We start from the raw sequence: 25,316 nt of genomic DNA, 5'->3' as shown, positions 1-25,316 counted from the left end.
GGACCTTCCTGCAGCTTCAGGGAAGACCCACATATAATTTTTTTTAACCTACCCAAATGCACAGTCATCCTTTTGGACAGATATCCCTGAGTCTCCTCTGTCAGATTTAAAAAGAGGCAGCTACATATGGGTTAAATTATGGCTTTCTCATTTCCTAGCACTTATTAACTTACAGCAGCCACCACAGCCAGCAGCTACTACAAGCTGCATTTGTAATACAATGCAAAATGTTGCAAAGTATTATCCTTGTGAATGATACCTCTTACATGACAAGGGTTTCCTTTTTGGGACGTGTCTGGGTAAGTGAGGCTTACCTGCAGAAGCACTGTGGGATCTCTCCTTGCCCATACAGAGGGAACAAAAACGGGGTGTTGCCATAACGGCCAAGGCACTGCAGGAATTTTTTTGTTGCCTGAAGACCTTCCAGAGTGCTGCTCTCAGTCTCTGACACCATTGCAATGGAGTGAAGGATGAAATGCTGCAAGCTGGGGGTCAGCTTCCGTGTCTGGAGGAACTGAGCAAATGTGCTGTTCTCGTGGTCTGAGGGAAAAGCACACGAGGCACTGAGCACACTCTCACATCTGCATTGTCTCCTGGGCTCAGCTCAAACAAGTGCCTTTGGATTCCAGCAAACAAAAGCAAGTGAGTTTTTCAACAAACACCTTGCTGTAAAGGGATCATCCAAGTCAATGAAAGTTAGAAGAACTACTACCAGAAAGCGAGCTCTCAGAAGACAGAAACAGCACTCCATTAAAATATTTCAAAATATCACAAACCCACTTTATGGGTCTCCAATGGCATTCATTCTGTTAGACTTGATCTAACTCCATTTCCCAGTCCTGAGAGAAAAGTGAGAAACTGTGGGCAAAAATCCACTGAAGTGCTTTGGGATGCTGTTTCCTGTAAATTATCCAAAATATTACCCCAGATTACACCCACTCCAGAACAGGACTGCTGCATCCACACTGCCAGTGCCAGACTGGATATTTATGCTCAGAGAGGCCCCTCACACAGTGCCACAATCCAGAGATGAGAAGGTGCAAATATTTATTTCAATTGGATGACTTGCTGGCAACAAACAAATGTGGATGAGACAGAGAGCAGAAAGGGATCAAGGACTCCATCTTCCCTTTAAAATAATATTATTGCTGGCACATTTTGAAATTCAAAGAAACACAAATCTTCTGGGAGATGTTTAAAGCATGCTGGCATTGATACATCTCTAAAAAGCTTTAGTCATCTTCATAACTCTAAGATTTTTTTTGCCAGGAAAAGATTGTATTTAAGCAATAGCATATTTCCATACTATTCAGAGATCTGCTCTTATTTCAGTCCTGGATAAATTCTTAACTAGTTCAGAAACACCTCCATCAATGCAGAGTCCAGTATTATCAAGCTATATATTCTGTTCAAGATTCAGCCACTGCTTTACTACAAATGTATCTTACTGCTCTTTGTACAGCCATGCAGAAAGTCATAAAATGACAGGGTTCTTTTTGTTTTATCATTCTAAAAAAATTCTCAAGTTTTCCTCACTTCAAACTTCTTATATAATTCCGTATTTTACAAAAAAAAAAAGCTTAAAAAAATTCTTCACGCTCATGAACTCTTCCTATTAAAAGTCTGCCTTCCCACGAACGCAATGATCTCATCAAGAGCAATTTAAAATTTCTGAAGTTTTTACATTAGCCTAATCTGACTCAAAATATTCTCAATTACTTCTCAGGCTATTTTAAAATGCAGGAACAAAATCTGTTTAACTGTCTCTGGAAGTAAAATAAATCTAATGTTATTTAGGTACATGAATCAATGGATTCATTTAAAATTGATGTGGCATCTCTTTTTTTTACTTAATAAATTTTCTAAATACCACCAATATCCTCACTCTGAGCACCTCCATTTCTTCCAGCACCAGCAAACTGAGATCACCTGTAATCAATAAACCACTTCAGCCTAATGAGTTTTTCCCCCTTCAGGATTTTCTGGAGTTCATTACAGACTCTCCTTTCCTTAACCTTACCAGATCTTGATACTGACTGTTTTTCTCTTGCATATATTTAATAATTTTCTCTTATGTTTGCACTCCTCTTTCCTCACTATTTCTTTTTGACAGATTTTTTTCTCTTTGCCTTACCTTTAGACTCCAAGAACTGAGGACACCACTTCATTCTTTGTACCCTGAGGAGCACAAACCCAAAGCACCTTCCTCCTGTTGAGCTGATTTCCCTCTTTGACCCGACGCTCGTTATTCTTCACACATTATAGCTCAAATCTATTCTGATTTCCTCTCATCTAAATAAGCCAACACTTGATAAAAGCACTTTGAACTTGCCCTTTACAACTAAAGAGCATTAAATTACATTTACTTTCATAGTTAAAAAAATTCCATTTTCTCAATTTCTGATTTGTTGTAACGCATTGTAAAGATTTATGCAGTAATCAAAAAAAAAAAAAACAGGCAGAAAATTCAGGTACATCACATTATTTTAAAAAATACCTGGGGGAAGGGAGGAAAACACTTAAAAATGACAAAAAGCATTCTGCAACCTTGCTGTAATATATAATTTTGCTGTTAAAGAAAAATGTAAATAATAAATGATGTGGGAACTAGAAGAGCAAGTGCTTAAGTAGAAGAATTTAACACTGAAGTGAAAAGGTCACAAAAAGGTCAAAGGCATACTTTAAAAATGAATCTGTAAAAATAAACCACGTGAAAACACAGGAGAGCTCTCAGAATTGGGCCTCCCTTGAGGAACTCCTTGGAAAGGAGTGGGCCTTGCTCAATGAGACACTACCTTGGTATTCCTCGGGGTGCTGTTCATAGTCCAAACAAAATGTCAGGAATTTCATAAGCATTCTCTTCTCCACCATGGTGAGCTGTCTGCTGTTGAAGACATCCGCTCTAGAACAAGGCACCTGCAAAGTATTTTTTAATAATTTCAGATTCTTTCCACATTCTGAATGCAAAAGCATCAAGCAACAGCAGTCTGATTAAATAACTAACACTTCAAATTATTGTTTCCAATTAGTTATTTTCTTATATATTTATTTCCCCTATTTTCTATTGGAACTGAAGTTACCAATTTTCCACAATAAGAAAATTCAAAAATCTTTTATTTCCCTTCAATTTCACCTGCATCTCTATCTGCAGAGATAATCACAAGAGTTTGTATTAACTGTGCCAATATCTCCTGTTGCCATTATCACACTGACTTCTCTTGTATGTAACATAAAGACAAGTCTATATCAGAATCTTAAAACGTAAAATCTTTGAATTTTCAAGAATTAAATGCCAGTCAGTCATGGCCTAAACATTTAGCCTGAGGTAAAGATTTATGTCAATATGCTGGACAACCTTATTTTAGTTTGGTTTGATTTTATTTTCATATTTCTATATAACACAAACATATTTTCTTCCAGAAATTAAATTAGAATCATAATTAAGGAAAAAACCACCAGCTTCTAGTTATAATATTCTCAGAAAACCCATTTCTTGACTTTCAGCAGATGAGTGGAACACATGCAGCACTTGATTTTCTGGTACCTGCTCTACTTTCCCTTCGCGGAAGGCGAGAACTCGCGTGGCGTTTTTGAACTCGGCGTATCTGCTCACGTTGGACTTAATGAGGAGGTCAATTAACAGCCCCCGGGAGTAAAGCAACTGCACACGAGGAGAAAGGAAGTGGTAGGTGAAGAGGATCAGGGAAGCACCCAACAAAATCCTCACAGCTGCTCCCAAAATCACCTGAACCAAAAGTCACCTTTTCCACAGGTAAATTCTGTGACTCCCAAGCTAAGGTTCTGTCATATATAATTTAATCATCTTTCTAGAAGCTACAAATATATGATGAAATGAAGAAGGGTCAGAAATGTAACTATGAACTGAAAACGTTTGTCTGTGTTGAAAAGTCTCGTGGTCCTGAGGAACAGACTTTGCAAGAGCACACAGGAACTTTCTGGATAAAGGTTTCCTGGGACACCAACGAGGACTCTACAAGGAAACTGATGTTCCCCTGCCAGGGAAACCCCAGCACAAACTCCTGGCCTTGCCCTGCTGACCACTCTTGTGTCTGAATTTCTGGGATTTGCTGCAATTAACACCATGTCCCACAGTGGGACAGCCAGAGTATAAAAGGGATACAAAATGGCATTATCTGCTTAGCCACCACCCAGTGACTGCTGCTCAAGATGTCACTGCAAGGATGCTTAGACATGGGACCCACATTTGGAATTTCAAGTTTGCAATAATGATTTCACAGTGTCTTCACAAAGAATTGAATGAATTACTGAAGAGAGTTTTTTCAGTTTCCAGAGGTTTAAAAATTTTTTTCAGGCACAAAATGTAAAGTGAAGATACCAACTTTGAAAAAAACTTCCCTGTGCTGCAAAGCACATTTTTTATCTTTTTAAAAAGATTAAAAAATCTGCATGCAGATTGCTCTTTCTTGTTTAAAAATACAAGTTTTTAATGGTAGTATTTAAAACGAGAGATTTTGCTGGTACTACCTAAGTGCTATATTTCATGATATTTATTTCAAGGCAATATTTCTGAGCCGTGTTTTTGATCTCTTTGGTTATAAAACACTTAAGGTCACATATTAAATAACTCATGTTTGTTTTAGTGGTACCAATTCTTACTTCTCAAGAGTGGCTATTTTGCCTCAAAGGTGCTGTCTCAATGTGAAAGGTTTTAAAAAAAAGTCAGCATTTTAAGGAAAGCAAATGTAATGAAACAAAAAAAGTCATTCACTTCCTACCTTAGAAACTAAATCAATATTAAACCTTCTGCCTTCTCTAACAATTTGGGAATAGGTGATTTTCTTTGGTTCTTGGGCAGCATTTTCAGAGGGTGCAGTTTCCATCTCGGCCGGCAGCGGAGCCGCGCTGGGAGCAGCTGCACTGCCAGGGGCTGCTCCTGCCCCGTCCCCTGCAGCTGCCCTGGCTGCCTCCCAGCCCGGGGCCTGCTCTGCCTCCTCTGCAGGGCTCTCCACTGCTGGATTCTCCTTCTCCAAGCCTGGGGAATCCCCCTCTGCTGCTGGACTCTCCTGTGATCCCAGAGCAATCCCCTCTGCTGCTGGACTCTCCTGTGATCCCAGAGCAATCCCCTCTGCTGCTGGACTCTCCTTCTCCGGCGCTGGAGACTCCTCCTGGGCAGCAGGGGCTCCAAACACGGGCAGCTTTGGCAGTGCACCAGCTTCTTCAACACCTTCAGCTGAATCCTGACTGATTAAAAACACAGAGGGGAAAAAGAGGGGGGAAAAGTCTTTTTTGAAGAGTCTTTAAAACTTGTTTGAAGTTTTGAGTTGGTGCCAGAGCAGAAACCTCAAGCATTTCTAGGAAAAGCATTAGAATTTCTTTATCCTGGCCCATTCAGGTGCTCCACCCACTAACAAACTCTGGTTACTTGGCTGCAAAGCTATAATTCAAGAGACTATTTTTATTGAGGAGAAAAAACACCAACAAAAATTTGAGTTTTCATTTTACATATACTCAAAAGACAGAAGGATCTCAAAATGAAAATCAAGGCCCTCATGGTGAAACAACACACAGCTACATAAACAACAGAAATTGACTATTTTGAAACAAAACCAGTAACTTGATCAGGTGTTCCCTACAGACTAAAACCATGAAATTGAAAAGCAAATATGCACTAAGGTCATTAAGCTGAGATACCATCCTGAAGAAAACAGACAAGCTTTACACAACCGAGCTGCTCTGATGCCAGCAGGGCCACTAAGAACCAGACCACTCCGACCCAAAGCTTCAGTGAAACTTTCAAATTCCTGTTTCAACTCTGCCCTTGCATTCTAATTAGTTGTTCAAGCAGCAATGCTGTTACACAAGTGCTCCAAATCCATGCACAGGGGATGAAGGCAGCCAGTCAGAGAAGGGATGTTCCCATGTAACATTTGCTCTGCACAGTTCATTTCCTTTCCACAACGTTTCTTTAAAATTCCCCTTATAAAGCAGCCCTCCACTTTTAATCTCATCTCCTTGTTTTGTGTTGAACTTCAGTGACACCTCCCTTAGCAAGCAGGACTTTTGAACTTGGGTTTAGTTTATACTACCACTGAGATGAATCAAATCAGTGTCATTGTAAGTGAAAGGAGTTCAGCAATAATTCCAAACTATCTTTATACCACAAGCCATTAATGCACTGAATAAACAATTTAATCTTGCCTGAAAACTAATGAACTATGATTTTAAAGGTGACCTGCAAACACAGAGTTTAACAGGATGGTTAAAATTCCCAGAACAGCAAGGAATTACTCAGCATCAACACCGAAATGCTCCCTCACACACCTGCAGCCTTGCAGGATTTCTGCTCAAAAAGGAACAAAACCTGGTGTCCTTTAAAAATTGCTCCTCTTTGATGAACTCATGAAGCTCACATGGACTCAGGAAAAGTTTGGAAGTGATCTCCCAGCTTGGGCACAGTCACCAGGAAGCACTTAACTCATGACTGGGGTAAAAGATTGCCCTGGGAAATACAGGAACTGCTACAAGGAAGCACTAATGAGAGAAGGCTGTTTCTGTACATTAATTATGTCTTTCTGCTTCAGATTGCCAGCATTAAGTAACTATAAAATATCAAAGAGAGATAAGTACTTTGTCAAATGTTGTTCAAAAAAGTAATCTCTCCTATAAATAAAAATGAAAGTCAATTAAATTTTGGGGTTCTATTTAGATTTTGGGGTTTTTTTAGGATTTTGGAACACAGAGTTTGTGAAAACTGCAAAAGCTCCTGCCAGTAATTCAGTAACTAAGAATGAAGCTTTTATTTAACTCATCCTACACCTTTATAACACAACATTTCAGAATAAGGTTTTCTTTCTAACTTCTCCCAATCTCAATGAACAGTTCATCTCATTTTAAACATACTTATTACTTTTTAAAATCAAAATAAATTTGGATTCATAATACACTGTATTTTTCTATATCACTCTGAACAGCAGTAACAGAAATATTTACATATTTTAAATCTACATTCATTTCCCATTAAATAATAGGTAAATCTCCATGATTTGCAGCTCCACACTTTTCATAAGGAGAGCCTAAAAACTGTATATAATCTAAATTCATGACATCCTTCCTATAGGACCAAATATCCCTGAATAATGTAAGAACTGTCTATAAAAATGACTCAAATTGAACTTCTGTACAGACAATTCTTCTCCTAATTCAGAAAAAAATAATACATCTGCAGACAAATTGTTGTGTAAATTTAGAATATTATCTTCCACCATTCATCAATTAATGGTACTAACAAAGGAATATCTTAAAATGAATGTGTCTTATTAATTCCTTGTAACAGCAACCCCTTCAGATAGGTCAAATGAAAAATTGCCAACCAGCTGGTTAATTTATTCAGCACAGGTGTTCACTATTTATTTTTCAGCCATTTGCCTTTTTTCAATCCAGCTTGTTGTAGACACAGTATTCTTTCCCTTTGATGGATGCACTTTGTTCTAAGGCCATTCATTTCAGATTTGCACTGTGTATATTATACTGCTACCCAGCTGTTTATTCTTTCAAAATAAATGTTTAATGGTTACTTCATAGGAGTTACAGAAGTTAAGCAAAAACAACAGAATCCAGGCAGAACATATAAATTGTCAGAAACACAGTAATTGACTCTCAGAAAGTTTGAAGTTCTTTTGGAGAACTTTTTCTTTGCCAGGTTTATTAATCTTATCCTTGTTCCTTGGGGGAATTTTTTTTTTTTTTTTTGGTGAGGACCAAGACAGACAGCACTGTACTGAGCTAAGATGAATACTTAGAAGCTTAAGTTTCACCCAAGTAAAAATCTCACTTCTAAGTGTGAAATCTCAGTGCCAGGGGATTCATTTGGGAGCCAGCTATCAGTCAAAAATTATACACAAAGTTAAAAGACTACGAAACCTTTCCATCTGACTTAATCCTGGTTCTGAACATTATTTATTATGACAACAGGATGACAATTGCAATATCCAAGTGCTATTCCTTTAAAATAAGCATTACATTTCATCTGCAATCCAGTCAAGCACCGTTGCTGTGCAGCACTGAACCTTGGAAGAGTCTCAGCCTGTGACCTTCAGATTGTATTTATGTAATTCACACCTTTTTCCCCCTACTTATGATGTTTACAGAAAGAAATCTCTATTTCTCTATGAGTATGTGTCAGCATTTCATTTAGCTACCTATGGTATTTTCTAAGGGATTGAAGGTTAAATTTACAGAACTAGCTCAAATAATTTCCTCTCAGGAATTCTGGAGAATGTTCAGCTCAGTATAAAATCCAGAAAATAAAAAAGAATAAATAAATAAGTAAATAAATAAATACACAGTTCAGTTAGTTAAATTTATATTCAGTGGATTTAACTTCAGTAAGTTAAATTCATTGCATATAAAAAAGACAAAGGGCAAATATTACTTTATCATTTTACCACAAGGAAGTATTTCAGTTACAGTACTGTTGTCCATTTGTGTTGATTGTTTTTTGTATGTGGTTCATTTTACATGTAATTAGGGGTTTAATTTTTGACTATGAGTACAGAAGCTTTTAGGCAAATTAAAAATGGAAAAATTTAACTGATGGCAGTGCACAACTGCCTACTACTACTACTATCTAAACATAACACTTCTGTTTTCTGCTCAGAAGTAAATCAAAAACTCACAAAGTTGGCCAACAAATTACACTGCACCCAGAGAGGTCATTCAGGAAGGATCAGGTTGTTTCAGTGAATTGATTTCAACAAAGCACAAGGACATGAGAACATTTCAGAGGCCAGGGCTGCTTTTTGAGACAATGTGTAATATGGCAGCATGGTGCAACCCTTAAAACCAAAAGCCAACGTGATAATCTACCCTGGGCATATAAAACTGCTCAAGAATTTCTACTTTTCTACTTACTCTCCAAAACAGAAATCTTCTACATGTTGAATAGTTTTATCCTTGCTGCTAAGAGGAATTGCTTCTTCATCCTCAAGGATCAGTTTTCTCCAGTCCTCACATTCATCACTGAGATCTGTCTTTTGCTTAAAAGAACAAGTATAAAATTACATATTGTACTGTGCAAGCTGTTCTTGAACTATAAATCTCTCTAGACACAAATAATATGTACCATCTAATAATATGAAGAAAAAAAACCTGTTAAGTGTCCTAATGTTTTTTTCTATTTATGTTTTTTGAGTCAAAACAGTTAGAGCTGGTTACTTTATAACACCATGCCAACATTTATACTACAGCACTGGCTCTATTAATCTGAAATACAGTATTAAATGAAATAAAGGCTTTAGTAGAGAGTTGAATGTAACTTGGAATACAATCTGCTAAAAGACAGGTTTGCCACAGCCAGGGTAGTTGCAGATTCTGTGACAAAACTCTTTGAATGGAGACCATATGGAAAAACCTTGTGACAGAGGGGATTGTATGGATTGTATTCATCTGTGCACGCAGGAATCTCTAAATCATACAACAGAATATGAAGCTCTGGCACGGAGCAAGTGCCCTGATTATGCCAGGAGGCAGCACAGTGTAAAGAGCAGGCCTGAGACTGAGCTGAGAAACTTCCATCTTCTACGGCCCAGCAGGCTCCGAGCATTTCCGTAAATAACGGAGCAGCCGTTTGCTAACCCAGCCCTGGTGCTCCATCTCCTGAATAAATTCCTCCCTGGAAAACTTCTAGTGGACTGCCATGAATCACATAAACTTTGGTCATTGAAAAATACGCTATCAGCATTCATCTTTCTGTCCTGGTTACAGGACATTTCAGTGGAAGGATCCAGCACCCACTTCTCTGCCTCTAAGGAAGAATCAGGTGAATACAAATGAGACAAATGGGCTGAAACATCAGAGAGTGGAAAATAATCAAAGAGGAAATGGAAAAGACCAGATTATGACAAAGCAACTGAAACAATGGTGTAGTTGCTTCTCTTTAAGCAGAAGAAGCCAGAAGTGTGGCCGAGCACCAGGCTGGTCTCAATCAGACTGACAAGGCAGGCACAGCAGAGCCTCAGCCTGCCAGGCCAGATGGGCGAGGCTCAACCAGCAAAGCTGGGAGCTACAAACCTCTTTGATCTGTCAAATTACCAAAGAGCAAAAGCTGGGAGGTGATTTGTCTTGAAATAAATCATGCAAACAACAGAGATTCAATGAACAATTCAAGAAACAATTTGGGAAATTTTTACCTGATTGTCTTTAATCCAGGACAATAATCCTGAAAAACTAAAGCTGGCCCAGTTTCCACCATAGTAATTTCTCCTGTAAAGAAAAAAACAAAGGGAAAACCTGTTGGACAGGTAAAACAACTTTCCCAGATTTAAAGAAAATACAACCAAGTCTGATACATTCAAAACATTTTACATGGCAAGATTTTTCAGATGCAGAATAGATAAAAAATAGTATTTTGCAACTCTTAATGAAATGTAAAATTTCCTTTTTCCTCCTTCTGATCAAAACACACTGTAGTCCAAAATCAAATTATTTGCAGGGTAAATGGATAATGCTGAGAACAACACATGGGATGGTGTGAAGAAAAGGAAAATAGAGATAATGCTGCTTTTTGGCCAAGACTGGCTCTCTTATCCATGATGTCAAATAAGGACAGTGCAGTTTATTATTTATCTACTGCTTACACAACATATTTTGCCTATTACAGACTGTGAAGATGCTCTGGCAAAACACTTCTTGAACTGCATGTACTGCAGGTGGAGCCAAAGGAACTGATTTGTACAAAGTGAAAATCCCTCCCTGAGCACTTCCCAGTTTCTATTTACCACCTTCTTGCTTGAAAAAGATTATTTACTACTTTTAAATAACAGAAAATTAACAGTTCTGCTGTTGATCACAGAAATTCTCTGCTCTCTCTTTAAAATTTTTCTACCAATATTTCTCTAAACATCTCTTGGATTAGTTGGCTTTTGTTGTCATGCATAGCACATCTTAAATACATAACAACTCTGAGAAGAAAAATAATAGAGCAATTACACTTTAAAAAGTCACCAGTTCTTGCAAAATTTAAAGTTATTTCAGGATTTAACTCTGTTTTCCAGCAATGTGTACTGGCACTTCAGAAGCCTCAAAGACACCAAAATACCCTCCTGAACAGATAGCTATAGGGAGGAAGACAGGGTTTGCATTTTAAAGAATAATATGAAGGCTGTTAAATCAATCTTATCATAACCTCCTCCACTTTTAAACTGTAGAGATCAGTGTGATAGCAGTGAAAAGCTAAATTCAGGTTAGATTCTCCTGAGTGGATTTACGATGGGCTGCTTTTGACAGGGCTGATCTGCACTGACAAAGACTTGAGGAGTGTCAGCCCCGCTCAGCACCGGGGGCTGCTGCTCTGGACCTGGCTGCTTACTTAGCATATGAAGGACAGATGTCTGCTGAGCACTGCCTAATTGCTCCTGACTACAAACTGACCTAAAAAAGTCTTTCAGCTCCTGCAAGGCAATAGTGAAGAACATAAATAGGACATGCTCTGCAAAGACAACAGAATCCAGCATTCAGTGAATAAAGGTGGCTGCAGCAAGGATGGTGGTGTTGCAGGCCCTGAACTGCAGCGTGGGCAGCACAGCTCCTTCTGCAGATGGCTGCAGGCAGGAACTCCAGGAATCCTCTGGAACAGGAGCTCATCCTTACTCTGTGTGACTGACGTGGTGAGCTCCAGAGCTGCTGCTGTTTGGTATCACACAGAACACAAAGCAACGGGGATTAAATCTATGAAATGCCCCATTCTGTGAGATTTCAGTCACTGACAGTTGCATGTGATGGTAACTTCCAGCTTTGTTTAAGCTGTCAATGGTGCAGGGTAATTTTTTCATGTTTCTTCATATCCTGAAGAAAAAAAACCTCAACATCCATGTATTATCTGTCATTTCTGGGATTTCCAAAAACCACAGCCATGAAGATTTATTTTTAAGGAAATGTGCTGCTCTGATTGCAAGTTTCTTGGATATGAAATACAATATACAAGCAATGCCATGATCACAGAAATCCCAGAAAAAACGTGCCTAAAATTAAGAGTGGATTTCTTGATTTTCCACCTGTATTGAGTTCACGCATATTTAGACAATATAAGTTAGAACTTTCAGTAAGAGAAATTAACATTGTTTTCACAGAAAGTTACAAAAGTTTGTGAGCTGCCGGACATCTTTCATGTGAACATTACCCTGTTCATCAGCTTGGTTTTCCTTTGAAATTATTTGTTTTACCCAGTGTGTTCCACAAAGCACTGCATGACCCTGCTGAGGAGCTCCATCCATTCTGAGGAGCTGGCACAGCCCTCTCCAAAGGAAAATGAACCACAGCTGTCCCTCCTGTGCTCTGGTGTCTGAACACCCTTCCCAAGCTGTGTAATGCCACCTCAAATATTCATCTCCTCAAGTAGCAACTTCCAGATTTTTTTTTTTATCCTGGAATTTTAATTAGTTCCCCTGCACCACATGATGAATCAGGATTGCTTAATTTTCTCATCTGAAAACACTACAGAAGGAAGACAGAGCAGACATGATTAGTGACATAATGAGCAAAGTTTATAGCAAGTCTTGAAGAGGAATTCTGAGAAGAGCTGACTAATGGTTTTACAATTAGGACTCCTTTGTAACCAAATATTTCTATTAGAATTGCCCTGAAGATGAACTGAGGAATTCCTTTAAGTAATGGTCAAGATCAAAGCCTAATTAAAGCTGAAATATTGTCCCAAAATCTCTCCAGGCCAAAGCTCCCCTCTTCCCTTGCTATATTAGCAAACTACAAAGATGGAGGTTCTCTCCCTTTTTTAGGGTTATAATCCAATTATTCCCTAAGAACAGGAATCATTTTGAAGCTGCAACAGTGCAGGTGGAAAATACTTTTTCTACCAAGTTAGAGCACAGATGTTTTCCTTCCCCACCATACATTAGTTCCTAAATTGTATTTGCTCAACTCCTCTTGTGTTCTCTGGATTTCACCTGAATTACAACACTGCTCCTTTTCCTTCACAATTTTCAAATCTCTAATCCACAGTTCACAGCTAACAGCAGAAAAAAGTTTTGCAAACAATTTTACCTCTGCAAATACCTTGTCTCTTCTCCTATGTTACCTTTTCACTTTTTCCTTTAGTTATCTAAGACTGAATTAATCGGCAAATTCCCATCAGGAACACTGAAATCACAAATTGTTTCTGACTGATCACCAATCTGAATCTGAACCAAGAAAATATCGAATGTGCCCTTCTGCAGAGAGACTGCAATGTGAGAAACTGGACCCTTGGGAAAGCAGGAGATCCCCAATGGAAAGCTGCAGAAGCATTTGCTGCCTGCTGGGAGCTGGCCCTGGCCAGGCCATGGCCCAGCCCCCACGGTGACACCAGAGCTGCTGCTGCCTGCACAGAAGCTGCTGATGCCTCAGATTTCCCCCAAGAGCTGCCTCAATGTGACTGTCCTGCATCTGATCTTCAGAAAGAAGTCCTGACCCATCAGAGCAGCTGTCCTTTGCACAGGAAGTTACTGCCACATCGATTTTAAGGATCTGAACACAAAATGATTTCTGTTTCAAACCCATAAAGTTTCCTGCACCACCTATTAGTACACAGGCAGATGCATTAAAGATTCCCAGTCTGGCCCAGTGATGGTCCTGGCTTTCTAGGGGAGGGGTTTTTTAACCCAACAGCTCCTGAGATCCTTCAGCCCAACAAAAGGGTGGGTGGTGGTGGCAGCCCCTTGTGCTACATCACATTACATCCTGGGATATGAACATGACCAAAGGGAATTACCATGGCCCAGCTGAGACCGGGTTTTACTCTCTAACACCTTTGCTGTGAGATTGTATCCTAAACCAAAATAAACAGAAAAAAAGACTTTTTCAAAAAAGCTCAAAATATTCCAGAATTAACAATTTTTTGCCTAGTTTTCCTTATTGAAATTAAATAATCAATTTTCTTACAAGAAATTGACCTGTTTAGAGAAGCACCTGTTTTGCTCTCTGGCTGCAGTAGTCCCACAGCTCCCTCACTTCACAGAAGTTAAAGATCCAAAAGAGGGCTGTATGGAGACACAGGGTCTATTACAACATATATTTCACAAGTTCTGAAAAATAAGTGAGACAAATTGTCTAGCAGGAAGTGGAACAAACTACAAACAGGGATCTTGGACTGGGGAGGTACAGGAATAAGGCCCAGCACACTTTTGGATGTTGAAATAAAAAGAATTTTGGACATAAGGAATACTCAAATGTTCTACAGGCAAAGTATAGCCAAAAAAATAAGAAAGGTAACAGGTGTCAAGAAGCAAAACACACCCAGTTTGCTCTGCTTCTCCCAGAAGTTAAAATTCTGCATCTTGACCCTCCTTTGCCTTTGAATTAAATTCTGTGTGGAAAAATAAATAAGCCAATGAGGAAGAATGTAGATAAAAAACTGCAGCCTACAAATGCTGTATTCCAGATGTTGAATATCAAATACAAAATGTAGCTAAACATGCCTCACCCCATCCTCAGTAACCAAACTGGTGCATAACTACAGGTACAGAATTAAAAGAGGCAAATAAACAAAGGACCAGAAGCAGAAACTTCAGCAAATGGTTAGAAGAAAACCTTTTGCATGTGCACAATTAGTACAGGAAGCATATTCACTTCAAGGAATCCACTTTTAGTCTTGATCTACCTTTCTCCAGCAGCTTCAAATTTAAACTAAGTGCCAATCTCCACATTTTAAATTGCAAATTACTTTTCTAAATCATTTAACAAATATCCTTGAAATTTCACATGTCAACAGCTCATTAATATCTACAGTAAATGTAGCTCTCTGAGAAGAACCACAGATTTTATGTTTATTGAGACAGATAGCTGGCACAGAGAAATAGAGCTCCTTCAATTACTAGTTGGCAGAAGCTAACTTCAGTTTAAAATCAGTCTACAGCAATTTATGGCAACACTGCAGTGAAGTGACTATTTTGAATAAGATTAGCTACTGCTGATGGCAATGCTTGGACAGTGTTTATAAATCAAACTCAGAACTCAGGATTTTATAATAGGCCACTTCAAAACTATCTCCCATAATCACCTATGCAGTATATTATGATAAATGCAAACATGGCTGGAGATTAAAAGTAATAAAACAAGGTACACAAGGTAATGAGAGCAAGTAAACTATAAACAAAGACTTCATGCATACATGTGTGCAATACCTGGTGCCTGACTTAACTCAGGCCTTTGTTCCCTGCAAAGATTAATCAAAGCAGCACATCTAACACAGCTATTTCAGTAACCTCAAATCTCATTTTCTTTACACTGAGAAAAATTTTAATTAATAATTCTAATCATTAATGGAGGGAACAACTTAGTTTGTTAAAAGGTAATATTCATCATAGCTAAAAACAGGCATGGATAACAGAAATCAAAGTTCCAGTGGCCAATACTATTACAGACTTTGACAGCCAACGAAAACAAAAAACTGAAACAACACAAGTCATTCTCACCAAGAGAATGGGATAATTACTGTCAGGAATGAGAAGCAAGGGCACTAAACCTGCAGCCATTCCTGCCATAGCAAAGAAGGAGCCATCACAGCATCCTTCACCACAGCACTCATGTTCCAAATCCCTGAGCTAGCTTCCAAAAACTGCCTGCTCTATTGATGGAAATAACACCCCCAAAATAAGGCAGAGACAGAAACATAACATTGCTTGGTGCCAGATGAAGAGACAGGAGTCCTGCAGCCCACACTGCCAGAGACACAGAAACCCCTGCAGTCAGTTTAGCTCTCAAAAAGGGAAATGACTGGGGTAACTTACGAATCCACATGAAGAACTCTCTGGCCACTTCTGGCACACGCTGCTGCAATAATGGACTCGGGCAAACCTGAAATGACATGTGCAGCTTTTAGAACTTAGCATGCAATAACGGTAAAACTTGGTCAGAAGCAGGCAACTCAAACAAAAGAAATTTCACCATGTGAGTCACTGAAATTTTTAAGCCTCATGCTACTAAAATAATGAACACTATTTTGTGCTTTTTACCATTTTGCTGACCCTCTCAAAGGCAACTTTACTTTTATTTTTTTAGTAACTGTATGGAACATAGATACCACTTGCAAACACTCCTGAGCTAAAGCTTGGCACCAGCATTTCTCTCCACAGCCTGCTCTCATAACCAGACTGAGCAATTGCCAGCACAATGATGCCCAAAGCTCAGTGGGGTGCTCTGTAAGCACATCCTGGGTAATGCAGACAGGTATTACCTGAACAAAAGGACTGTGATTGTCCTTAGAGTGGTGTCCCTATCAAAACCTCCCACGTTATGCAATTACACTCTACCAAATCAGTATGTTTTCACTATATTTAGAAAAAAAATGTAGCAGAAAAGCAAAAGGCTGTAATATCTCTGCCAGCAATACGTGCTTGAAATGGCACAGGATCCACTGGAGTTCAATAAATAAATGGGGCTGTTCTGTAATGTCTGCTCCCACTCAGCAGATTTCACAGGCCCAGTTAAATGCCTTGGATTCTGGAGCACGTTCAGAAAGGCAGGACAGCTCACCAGCTAAGCTCTGTGGCAGCAACTTCCCTCAAATCTCTTTTTCAATGATCTGTTGGCTGTTTCAGCAAGTAATTCAGGATCAGCAATTAAAATTCTAGGGACTGGTATCAGAAGACATTTAGGCCATGGATTCAATTAAGGGATGAGATTAAAGGAAGTGAAAGGAGTGTTTGGCTGATCTGATTTCCAGCAGCACCAGAAGCAGCTGCACTGCTGCAAGTGCAGAGACAGAACTGGAAGGGGAAGAAGCAGCTGTGGAGGGCACAATCTGCTCTGGCTCACTCCATGACAAACATCATCTCCAGCAGAATCCCAGGCCTGTGCTGTCTGCTCCTTAGACAGAACAGTGCCTTCACCAACAAATAAACCCTGCACTATAGGAAAAATCCCCTGGGAGCTGGGTACACAGGCCAGTTTCACCAACTCTTCAAACCAGTAAGGCCAACACAATGACCAAAATAAAGAGGTGCAACCTCTGCCCTCATCATCTGCCCCTCCTGACCTCCTTTTAAATCAAACCAATGGTCAATTTTTGGGAGAGCAGTGACATGGTGTTGCCCAAAAGTACCATGCTTGTATCAATACAAAGAAGGAAGTGTAAGACAGACATGACAAATTTTCCAGGAAAATAGCTACAACTTCCCTTCAAAATTTCTGGTTTTAATGATTACTTTTTTGATGGATTTAAAAAAAATAATTTTTTTTAAATTGGTAAAGCAGAAAAAGTGAAAATAGCTTTGCATTGCTGACCTTCCACAGCAAGTGAAGGTTTAACACAGAATTAACCTCCAGGGGCAGAAGGAGGGATGAGCAGTTGCAGCAGTTCCTGGGATGATTGTTTCACAGACTAGAAAGGCCAGAAGTCTTCAGAGTTGAATTTTTGAAACAAGAGCTCATAACACAGACCACTGTGACTAAGGAGACAAGGAGAAAATACCTAAGTGCAGCACACACTTCAGGACTGCCATGAGACCCTGGCTGCACAGTCATTAAGTGAGAGCTCCACACTCAGCTGTCCCCCATGTTCATATATATGGTTCATTTCGCTCCCTCTATAAACTATCTGGAATAGAATCTACAACTACTCTGTGTTTGGAGTTCCCAAAAAAGCTTTTCTTTCCCTCATTGGGGCACAGAGAGTATTACTCCAGAAATGGAATTGAGAAAGTTGTTTCTCCATCCTTATTGATAAAAGCCACTGAGAAAGTGTTGTAAAACATCACCAGTGCTGCCTGGCTGACCTGGGCCGAGTTATAGCTACCAGGGCATAACTGATTGCTTTAAGCTTGATCCAATTGATACTGTGTTGGAGGTCTGTTCTTCCATTAACCTTGGATGAAATTGTTCCCTGAATTAGCTTCCTCACTCTTGAAAGCTGGCATCAATTTTCTTCACCAACCCTGTGCTGCTAAGGCACCGTGGCCCCCCACATTCCCAGGGGTAAGAGCGGGAGCGCGGCCGGAAGGCGAGGCTGGCACATCCCAGCTTTGGAGAGGCTGGAACAACCTGCTGGAACAGGACACCCTTTGCTCTTGGGTGACACCACCTCAGGAAATCCAAAAAATAAATAAGACTGTCACATGGCAACAATTTCTGAATTCTCCTCTCCAACAGAAACAAGGGCACAGGGAAAAGAGGAAGCTTTGTCAAATGTAAGTTACTCCTACGCGTGACCTGTATTGCACAGTGCTTGCTGAACAAAAGCCTTTTCCAAGAAAGAAGTTTTGGACAATTACAAGGTAGTTATACATTGTCCTTCTGTAGGAAAAAACAAACTTGGAAATGCCTGCTTAGAGAAATGGCAATTTATGAAATCAGCATGGAAAGCTGAACTGCCTCTGACAGGATACTCAGAGACTTGTGCAAAATAGGCCCCCTTCACATAATCCAGTAACAGAGAAATTTGTGTTTTTAGAAACTGTTCTTACTTGGAAACAGCCTCCTGATCTGAACTTTGATTTCTGAATAGCCCTAAAATGGATTATATTCCGATTTTTAAATGTGTTTGGATCCTCACTACAAGGCACATACATCCTCCTGCATTTGGCTTCCCTTAGGAAAGAAACAAAGTGGCAAGCAGACTGAATTGTAACAATAATTAGCTGTAATTAAACTAATGAACATGGTGGCATGGCCACTTCAGTACTCAGAGGAAACTGAGGCTTGTACCAATGTTTCTGTACAATGCCCTGGGAAGTGCTGGGAGAGACTCCAGGGCTGCCTTGGAAGCAGCTGCAGACAGAGGGAGGGGACCCGGCGGGCAGGAGGAGGAGGAGGAGGAGGAGGAGGGTGCCCAGCAGGGCAGGAGGAGGAGAAAGGTGCCCGGCGGGCAGCACAAGCTCCGGGCTCAGCTCAGCCCTGTGCTGAGCAGGAAGGTTTCTCTGCACAGGCCCCCCACTGCCACTGCCTGGGCACTGCCTCCATCCCAGCCTTCCTGGACACACAACAGGCAGAGTCATCTCCATAAATCTCAAAGAGGTGCCTGCTGCAAGCTGACCTTGAAGTCTGCAGCTGGGTGTTTCTGACCAAGATAATCCCCATTACATGAATTTTTGGAGATTCCCTATGAAACAAAATCAGCCATACTCTCATTTTCAAGAATAGTGTTTTAGAAGTCAAGAAGAAACAGAGGAATTGGCTACACATTATTTAGTTCTCCAAAAACCAACTCTATTTTTAGTTCCAATACAACAAAATTAAAGTTTGAGATAAGCGCTAAGGTGGAAAACTTTTTAAAATTCAGTCTTAAAAGCCAATTAATTTTTGAAGCCTTACAAAATAATGAAAACTTATAATTCACCTCTCTGTGATCAAAAATTAACTTTAGGCTCCTGCTCAGCAGCTGTACTTGCTGCTCTAGTGCTGCACTGCCTCTTGCAGTGCCCTGACAGGACGCAGTCACTGCCCCGAGCAATTTCCAAACTAAACAGCTTCACGTCTCTGGGAGCAGCCTGGTTCCTGAGCTGTTCACTGCAAACTGCTTTGCAGTCATCCAGATGATAAGTTTTTACTGAATTACACAAGATCCATCTTGAAAAGGCTTAAATGTTTAATTTGCTTCACTCCATCTACTAAATAAATCACAAGTGGCTTTTTCATAATATAAAATGTTGCAGGGAAATATATAAAAATGTTGGAACACAGACAATTTCAAAACAATCTTCTGGACTCAAACAGCTGACCAGCTGCAGAACATTTTGTTTGCATCTGAACTTCTAAACAGAGAATAGCAGCTGATTCCTGAGGAGCTCACTACAAAATATTCATGGTGTGTTTTTAGTATATGTGAAATGTTAAAAGCATTTCATAATTTAATTGGAAATTAAAATGCTTCTTGTATGTAATATTTTAAGATAAAGATGATTAAAACTTATTCATCTTAATATTTTCTTGTATTGCAGAACAGTATCAGAAAACACTTCTGCATTACAGAGTATGGCATAGAAATGCCAGCACACTAAGTAAGAATGTGTTACTGGTCAAGAAAGAAGTCACAAGTCAGAAGTTTCTTCTGCACTGGAATTGCATGCAGTTATCTTTGTCTCATCAGAGGAACTTGGCAATGAAAACCATTCAATCTCACAGCTGGTGTAAATGAACCTTTAGGAAAGGAATACAAGCACCTAGGCTTGAAATAAAAATTTAACTTCTTACTAAAAATTATACTGACACCAAGCAATGTTCTCCAGCACAAACTACAGCTCTGAGTATAATCTTTGGTTTAAAGCAAGAGGAGCAGACAGAGCAAAGCACTTGAATTAAAAGATCTGTATAGCAAGACACATACTGAGTTTTACTTTCACTTGACTCTTCTAATACTTTCACTCCCTTTTGTGCTTCCCCATGGGCAAAGAGCTTGCTCTCCTTGCTCCTTACCCATTTGTAAACATTCCATGAAAGGGTACTGAGGAGGTTTCTGCCCTGCAGCAGCAGCTCCGGGGCAGCACAGGGGCTCTGCACAGCCCCAGAGAGCAGCTCCTGCAGGGACTGGACCCGCTGCCACCCTCCAGGCAGTGGAGCCACATCTCCTCTGGGATACACAGACCTGGAGTTCCACTGCTCCTCGTTCACACTGAAATCCCAGAGTACTTACTAAGGCTTTTTTTAAAGGCGTTTTTCACCTTGATATGCAGATGACCTACTCTGTATTTTTCACAGTGGAGTCACAGGAGTCCTACAGGCTCTGATTCTGTAAGATCAGCAATCTGACCTGGAAAGCTGCAGAACACAAACAGGCTGAGAAGGACAACAAAGGGTTCAGAGAACAATGTGTTCTCCCACAAGAGCAGCCAGGGACATTGCACAGTATCTGGGAAAGAAACCTGCCTAAGGTACCAGAGGGAGCCTAAACCTCCCAGGCAGCACCTCTGCTACACCCCAAAATCCAGACTGAAAGCCAGGCCAGAACAACCCCTCCATTCTAGTCAGATTAAAAAAATCAGTAAAGAAGATAAAGGTACATGTACATGTGGAGAGTACTGAAAAAAATGAAAAGGGGACACACACACAGAGGACGTGGGACAGGACTGTGAGTCAGTGTTGATTTTGTTTGACATTTAAATGGACAGGCAATGACTTAGCTACAAATTATTATAAAACGTGGTCTATTTCCTCCTTCCAGACATCAACATTACAACTCATGCCACTGTGTTAGTCCACAGTGACCACTGACGTCAAAAAATATCCATCTTCAGCTGGTTTTCCATGGAGCTTTCATCAACTCTAAATAGCTGCTGATATAAACTGAAGACTGTGCAGTTACATAAGATAATACAACCAAAATATCAGCCCAAATGATGTATTACAAAATATTTTCGTCACATTCTAAAAATACCCTGCAACAATAAAACCATTAGGAATTTTTTTTTATACCAGTCTTCAGTGTTTACTTTAAAAATCTTATCTGTAATATTTGGGTTAGTTTACTTATAAGGTATATTTTAAAAATTGTGTTAGTATCTGGAAGTGATTTTTCCTAACACACTACACTTACATAAGATAAACATAAAGTACTTACACCACTCCCAGCATATCGAACAATAAATAATAGATTCTCCTGACAGGACTTTGATGACCTGGCAAAGCCCGAGTGCTTTCAGCCAAAATCATATGAAACCATAAATCACTCCTTATTTTATAGAATATTTCAAAATGGATTCCTGCTTTCTACCTTGAAAGTCATTTCATGTGTTATTTATAACCACTGAAAACCAGAATGGAAAGAAAATTGCATAGAACTAGAATATTTACTGTGACTGCTTTTATAAAGAATAACTCTTTTTTAGAAAAAAAAAATAGAATTACTGGCAGACAAACTTGTGAATACAACACCTTTCCAAGAGCCATATCCTTTACAACTTTCCCAGCAGTTAACACAAGTCTTGGGGAGTGTCAGAGACAACAAGTCCAGACTGAATACAATCCAATTCACTGAAGGAATTCCAAGGTAAACGTGACCCTGCACCTGTATCCACCACTCTGCACAGCCACAAAGTTGCAAATCTTGGCACTTGCAGAGGTTTCTGCCCTAAACTCAGCACTGCTGAATGTTTTGCTGATGAATTTTCCTATTTGACAACTGCCTGAAAACAAAAGGTCTGCCACTGACCCCCAGTTCTGCTTCTAGACCAATAAAAAATCCATTTTTCCTTAGAACTATGGATATCAATTCCATTCTAGTAGTGAAATTAGCCACTGTACCCACCAGGAGGAGGAGTTTTGTACCCATATCCACCTTGCTCTAAACTTGCTCATGCAAGAAAATATCTGAGTTAAGGAAAAGGAATTTCTTCTAAAAGAAAACTTCCATTTCCCATAGCAATATTGATGAATTAATTGAACCTAGACATTAACTGAAGCACTGATGACTAAAATTTAGCTGAGGTTCCATTTGCACTAAGCTCACTACAGGGAAACAGTTAAATGAGCCTGAAATAAAAACAAATTCAAATCTTATGTTACCACTCAATCTAATTACTAAATTGAATAGATGCACAAGTTATAAAAGCAGGGAAAGGCCACACACGTAGAAATTAATACAATTACTACTATGCATTAAAAATACCATTAACCACAAACATTCTAATTATTATGGTATGACAATTGCATATTCATAGGTACACTCAGCACTGGTGACAGCAATAGAAACCAGAGAGTTGAAGGCTAGGCTAAAATATTCCCTCAGGAGTCACTTCCCAAAGAGAAGATGAAAGTTCTACTCTGAACAATCTTCCATACTGAGAAATTTAATGCAGATTAAAAACCCTCAGTGCTAATCACCACTTATGTATGCTCTGAGTAAAAAGGAATGCAAAGACAAAACACTCCTGAAGTGCAGAACTCTGACAATCTTGGAATTAGTTTGGGCAGGACTCTCTACAGGTGGGCAAAAAGGCATCCTTGAATATAAATCAACACCCCAAATACAGCAATATTTCAGAGAATTTAACTCAGAGAAGCTCCCTCCTGCAACATCAAAGCTCCAATACCACACCTCACTCCAAGCAGGCAAGATTGGGTTTGATGGCTGCACTGGACCTGCTCCCTAGCACAGACAGTCCTTGTTCCCTTCGTGGCTAGGACAGTAAATAGCTTAATATTAATATCATCTTCATAAAGCTCTGGGTTTCTGCATATTCACCTCATGGCAGTAAAGAATGGATCATGCCCAAAAATCACAGAAGTTACACCATGTTTAATATTTCACCCTTACAGTTTATAATTCAGCTTCTCATTATTAACCCAGCTTCTCATACACTCAAAATGTTCTCAAATCTGAGCACATATAAAAAATGTCAGATTCATTACTGCATGCCACTCCACAGAACAGGGTTAAGACACAGAAGGGATCTCTTAATTTGCTCAAGAACTTAAATTTTGCATTTTTAGCACAGATTTGGTCAAAATAATGGGGGCACTATGGTTTTATAATTACTCAAAAACTCCAGATATAAATCAGAAATCTTTTAAACAGTTATACATACACTGTATGGGAATTGCTTTTTTCTGCTGAACACTGTAATCAGCAATTTCTTTAAGAAATTCATTCTATCTCAAAGTGCTAGGAATCTTAGCTCCCATGGACATAACTTCACAGATCAGCAAACTCCAAAACCAGCTACTAATTTCACATGGAAAACAGTAACATTTAGAAGTGCCTTCCCATTTGTGCTCCAAACAACACCCTGAGCCCTTTACAAAGGCAAACAAAATCTGACTGTGAATTTGGGACCTCTAAACAGTGATGCACTTTAAGTCTAGAGCTCCATGCTGAATTTAAGGCTTGTCAAGACCAATCTGAACCAGGTCACTCCCACTGGGTTCTACAAACAGAAATGTATTCCAATAATTCGAGATTATTTTGCTACACAAGCACCAAGATCTTAGTTCTAGAGGAGTATTTAAAAATTTCTCTTGCAGTTACATTGTGGTGAGTTCCAGTGAGACGCTCCAGGTCTCCATCATTATTCACCTGAACAGGATGAAGTTGTACAGGGTGCAGGAAGTGCAGAAAATGAGAATTCAGTGTCTGTTATATGCAATCATTCACAGACAGAGAAATGTGCTTTAATGACAAAGACTCAAAGAGTTTTGTGTTATTTATAAAGTAGGCATAGAGATTAGAAAAACTACTTTGAAGACTTAAAACTACTTGTATTGCAGGATATGATAAAAATACAATATCAGCCTATAACACATATACTGCAACGAGATAAAAGTTGAGCTCTTCAGAGCTATTTTCCTTGCACAAAAGCAAACGTGAGCAGCAGGATGGCATTCGGGAAAGGGGCTGTGGGGGGAGGCAGAGTCAGCCAGACAAGGCTTCCGAGGCTCCAAAGGAGCCCCGATCTCAGGGGCAGGAGTTTGTGCCCGGTCACAGGGCCGGCGGTCCCGGCAAATCCCTCCCAGGGCCAGCCCACACGGCCCTCCGTGACAACTCCATTTCTAAGCCAGCCTGGCCACGGAAGTGCGAGCAGCAGCCCCGCAGCGGGCTGCGATGCCCGGCACGCTGGGGACAATGTCCCCGCCGGTGCCACGGAGACGTCCCCGCGGGCACCTCAGCAGCCACTCGCTCACCCAGCCCGCCCTCCCCAGACGCCGCTGCCGCCCCTCAGCCGGGGACCCGCGGCGCCCCCGCCGCCCCTTGGAGCTTTGGCCCCTGCCAGGGCCGGCGCTGCCCCCGCGCCCGTCCCGCCCCGTACCGGTGCCCACCACCACCACATCGAACTCTGTGGGCAGGTTGTCCGCCATCTTGGGAGGCGCCGTCACGCGCGCGCCGCCGGCGGAAAGGGCGGGAGCGGCTGCGGGGGTTCCGGCGGCCGCGGGAGGGAGCGGAGCGCTCGGGCAGGGAGCGATAGTCCCGCCCGGGGGAGCGGAGCGCTGCCTGAGTGGGAAAAGCGCTGCGGGAGGGAGCGATGACCCCTCCTGAGGGAGCGATGGCCACACCTGAGGGAGGGGAGCACTCCGGGAGAGAAGAGCAGCCCCGCCTGTGTGAGGGGAACACTCGGGGAGGCAGCGATGGCCCCGCCTGAGGGAGGGGAGCACTCCGGGAGAGAAGGGCAGCCCCGCCTGTGTGAGGGGAGCACTCGGGGAGGCAGCGATGGCCACACCTGAGGGAGCGATGGCCACACCTGAGGGAGGAAAACACTCCGGGAGAGAAGGGCAGCCCCGCCTGTGTGAGGGGAGCACTCGGGGAGGCAGCGATGGCCACACCTGAGGGAGCGGTGGCCACACCTGAGGGAGCGATGGCCACACCTGAGGGAGAGAAGGGCAGCCCCGCCTGAGGAAGGGAGCGCCCGGGCGTGCCGCGGGTT

The 25,316-nt window shown here is 40.8% G+C and overlaps 1 protein-coding gene across 1 annotated transcript in view; it reads right to left on the bottom strand.

Moving 5' to 3' along the window:
- Nucleotides 1-24,804, bottom strand: part of CHM (CHM Rab escort protein) — a 51,561-nt gene extending 26,757 nt beyond the window's left edge. The window contains exons 1-8 of the mRNA XM_064426495.1: nt 24,705-24,804; nt 15,759-15,825; nt 10,170-10,242; nt 8,893-9,017; nt 4,758-5,223; nt 3,545-3,661; nt 2,796-2,916; nt 315-540 (exon numbers count right to left, since the gene is read on the bottom strand). Of these exons, the coding sequence (XP_064282565.1) occupies nt 315-540; nt 2,796-2,916; nt 3,545-3,661; nt 4,758-5,223; nt 8,893-9,017; nt 10,170-10,242; nt 15,759-15,825; nt 24,705-24,753 (1,244 nt within the window). The 5' untranslated portion in view covers nt 24,754-24,804. The remainder of the gene's footprint in view (nt 1-314; nt 541-2,795; nt 2,917-3,544; nt 3,662-4,757; nt 5,224-8,892; nt 9,018-10,169; nt 10,243-15,758; nt 15,826-24,704) is intronic.
- Between the last annotated feature and the right edge of the window lie 512 nt (nt 24,805-25,316).

The sequence above is a fragment of the Passer domesticus genome, chromosome 7 (genome assembly GCF_036417665.1).
Source record: "Passer domesticus isolate bPasDom1 chromosome 7, bPasDom1.hap1, whole genome shotgun sequence".
Classification (NCBI taxonomy): Eukaryota; Metazoa; Chordata; class Aves; order Passeriformes; family Passeridae; genus Passer; species Passer domesticus.
The sequence above is the reverse complement of the archived record's forward strand: the minus strand, read 5'-3'. Positions and strand labels throughout refer to the sequence as shown.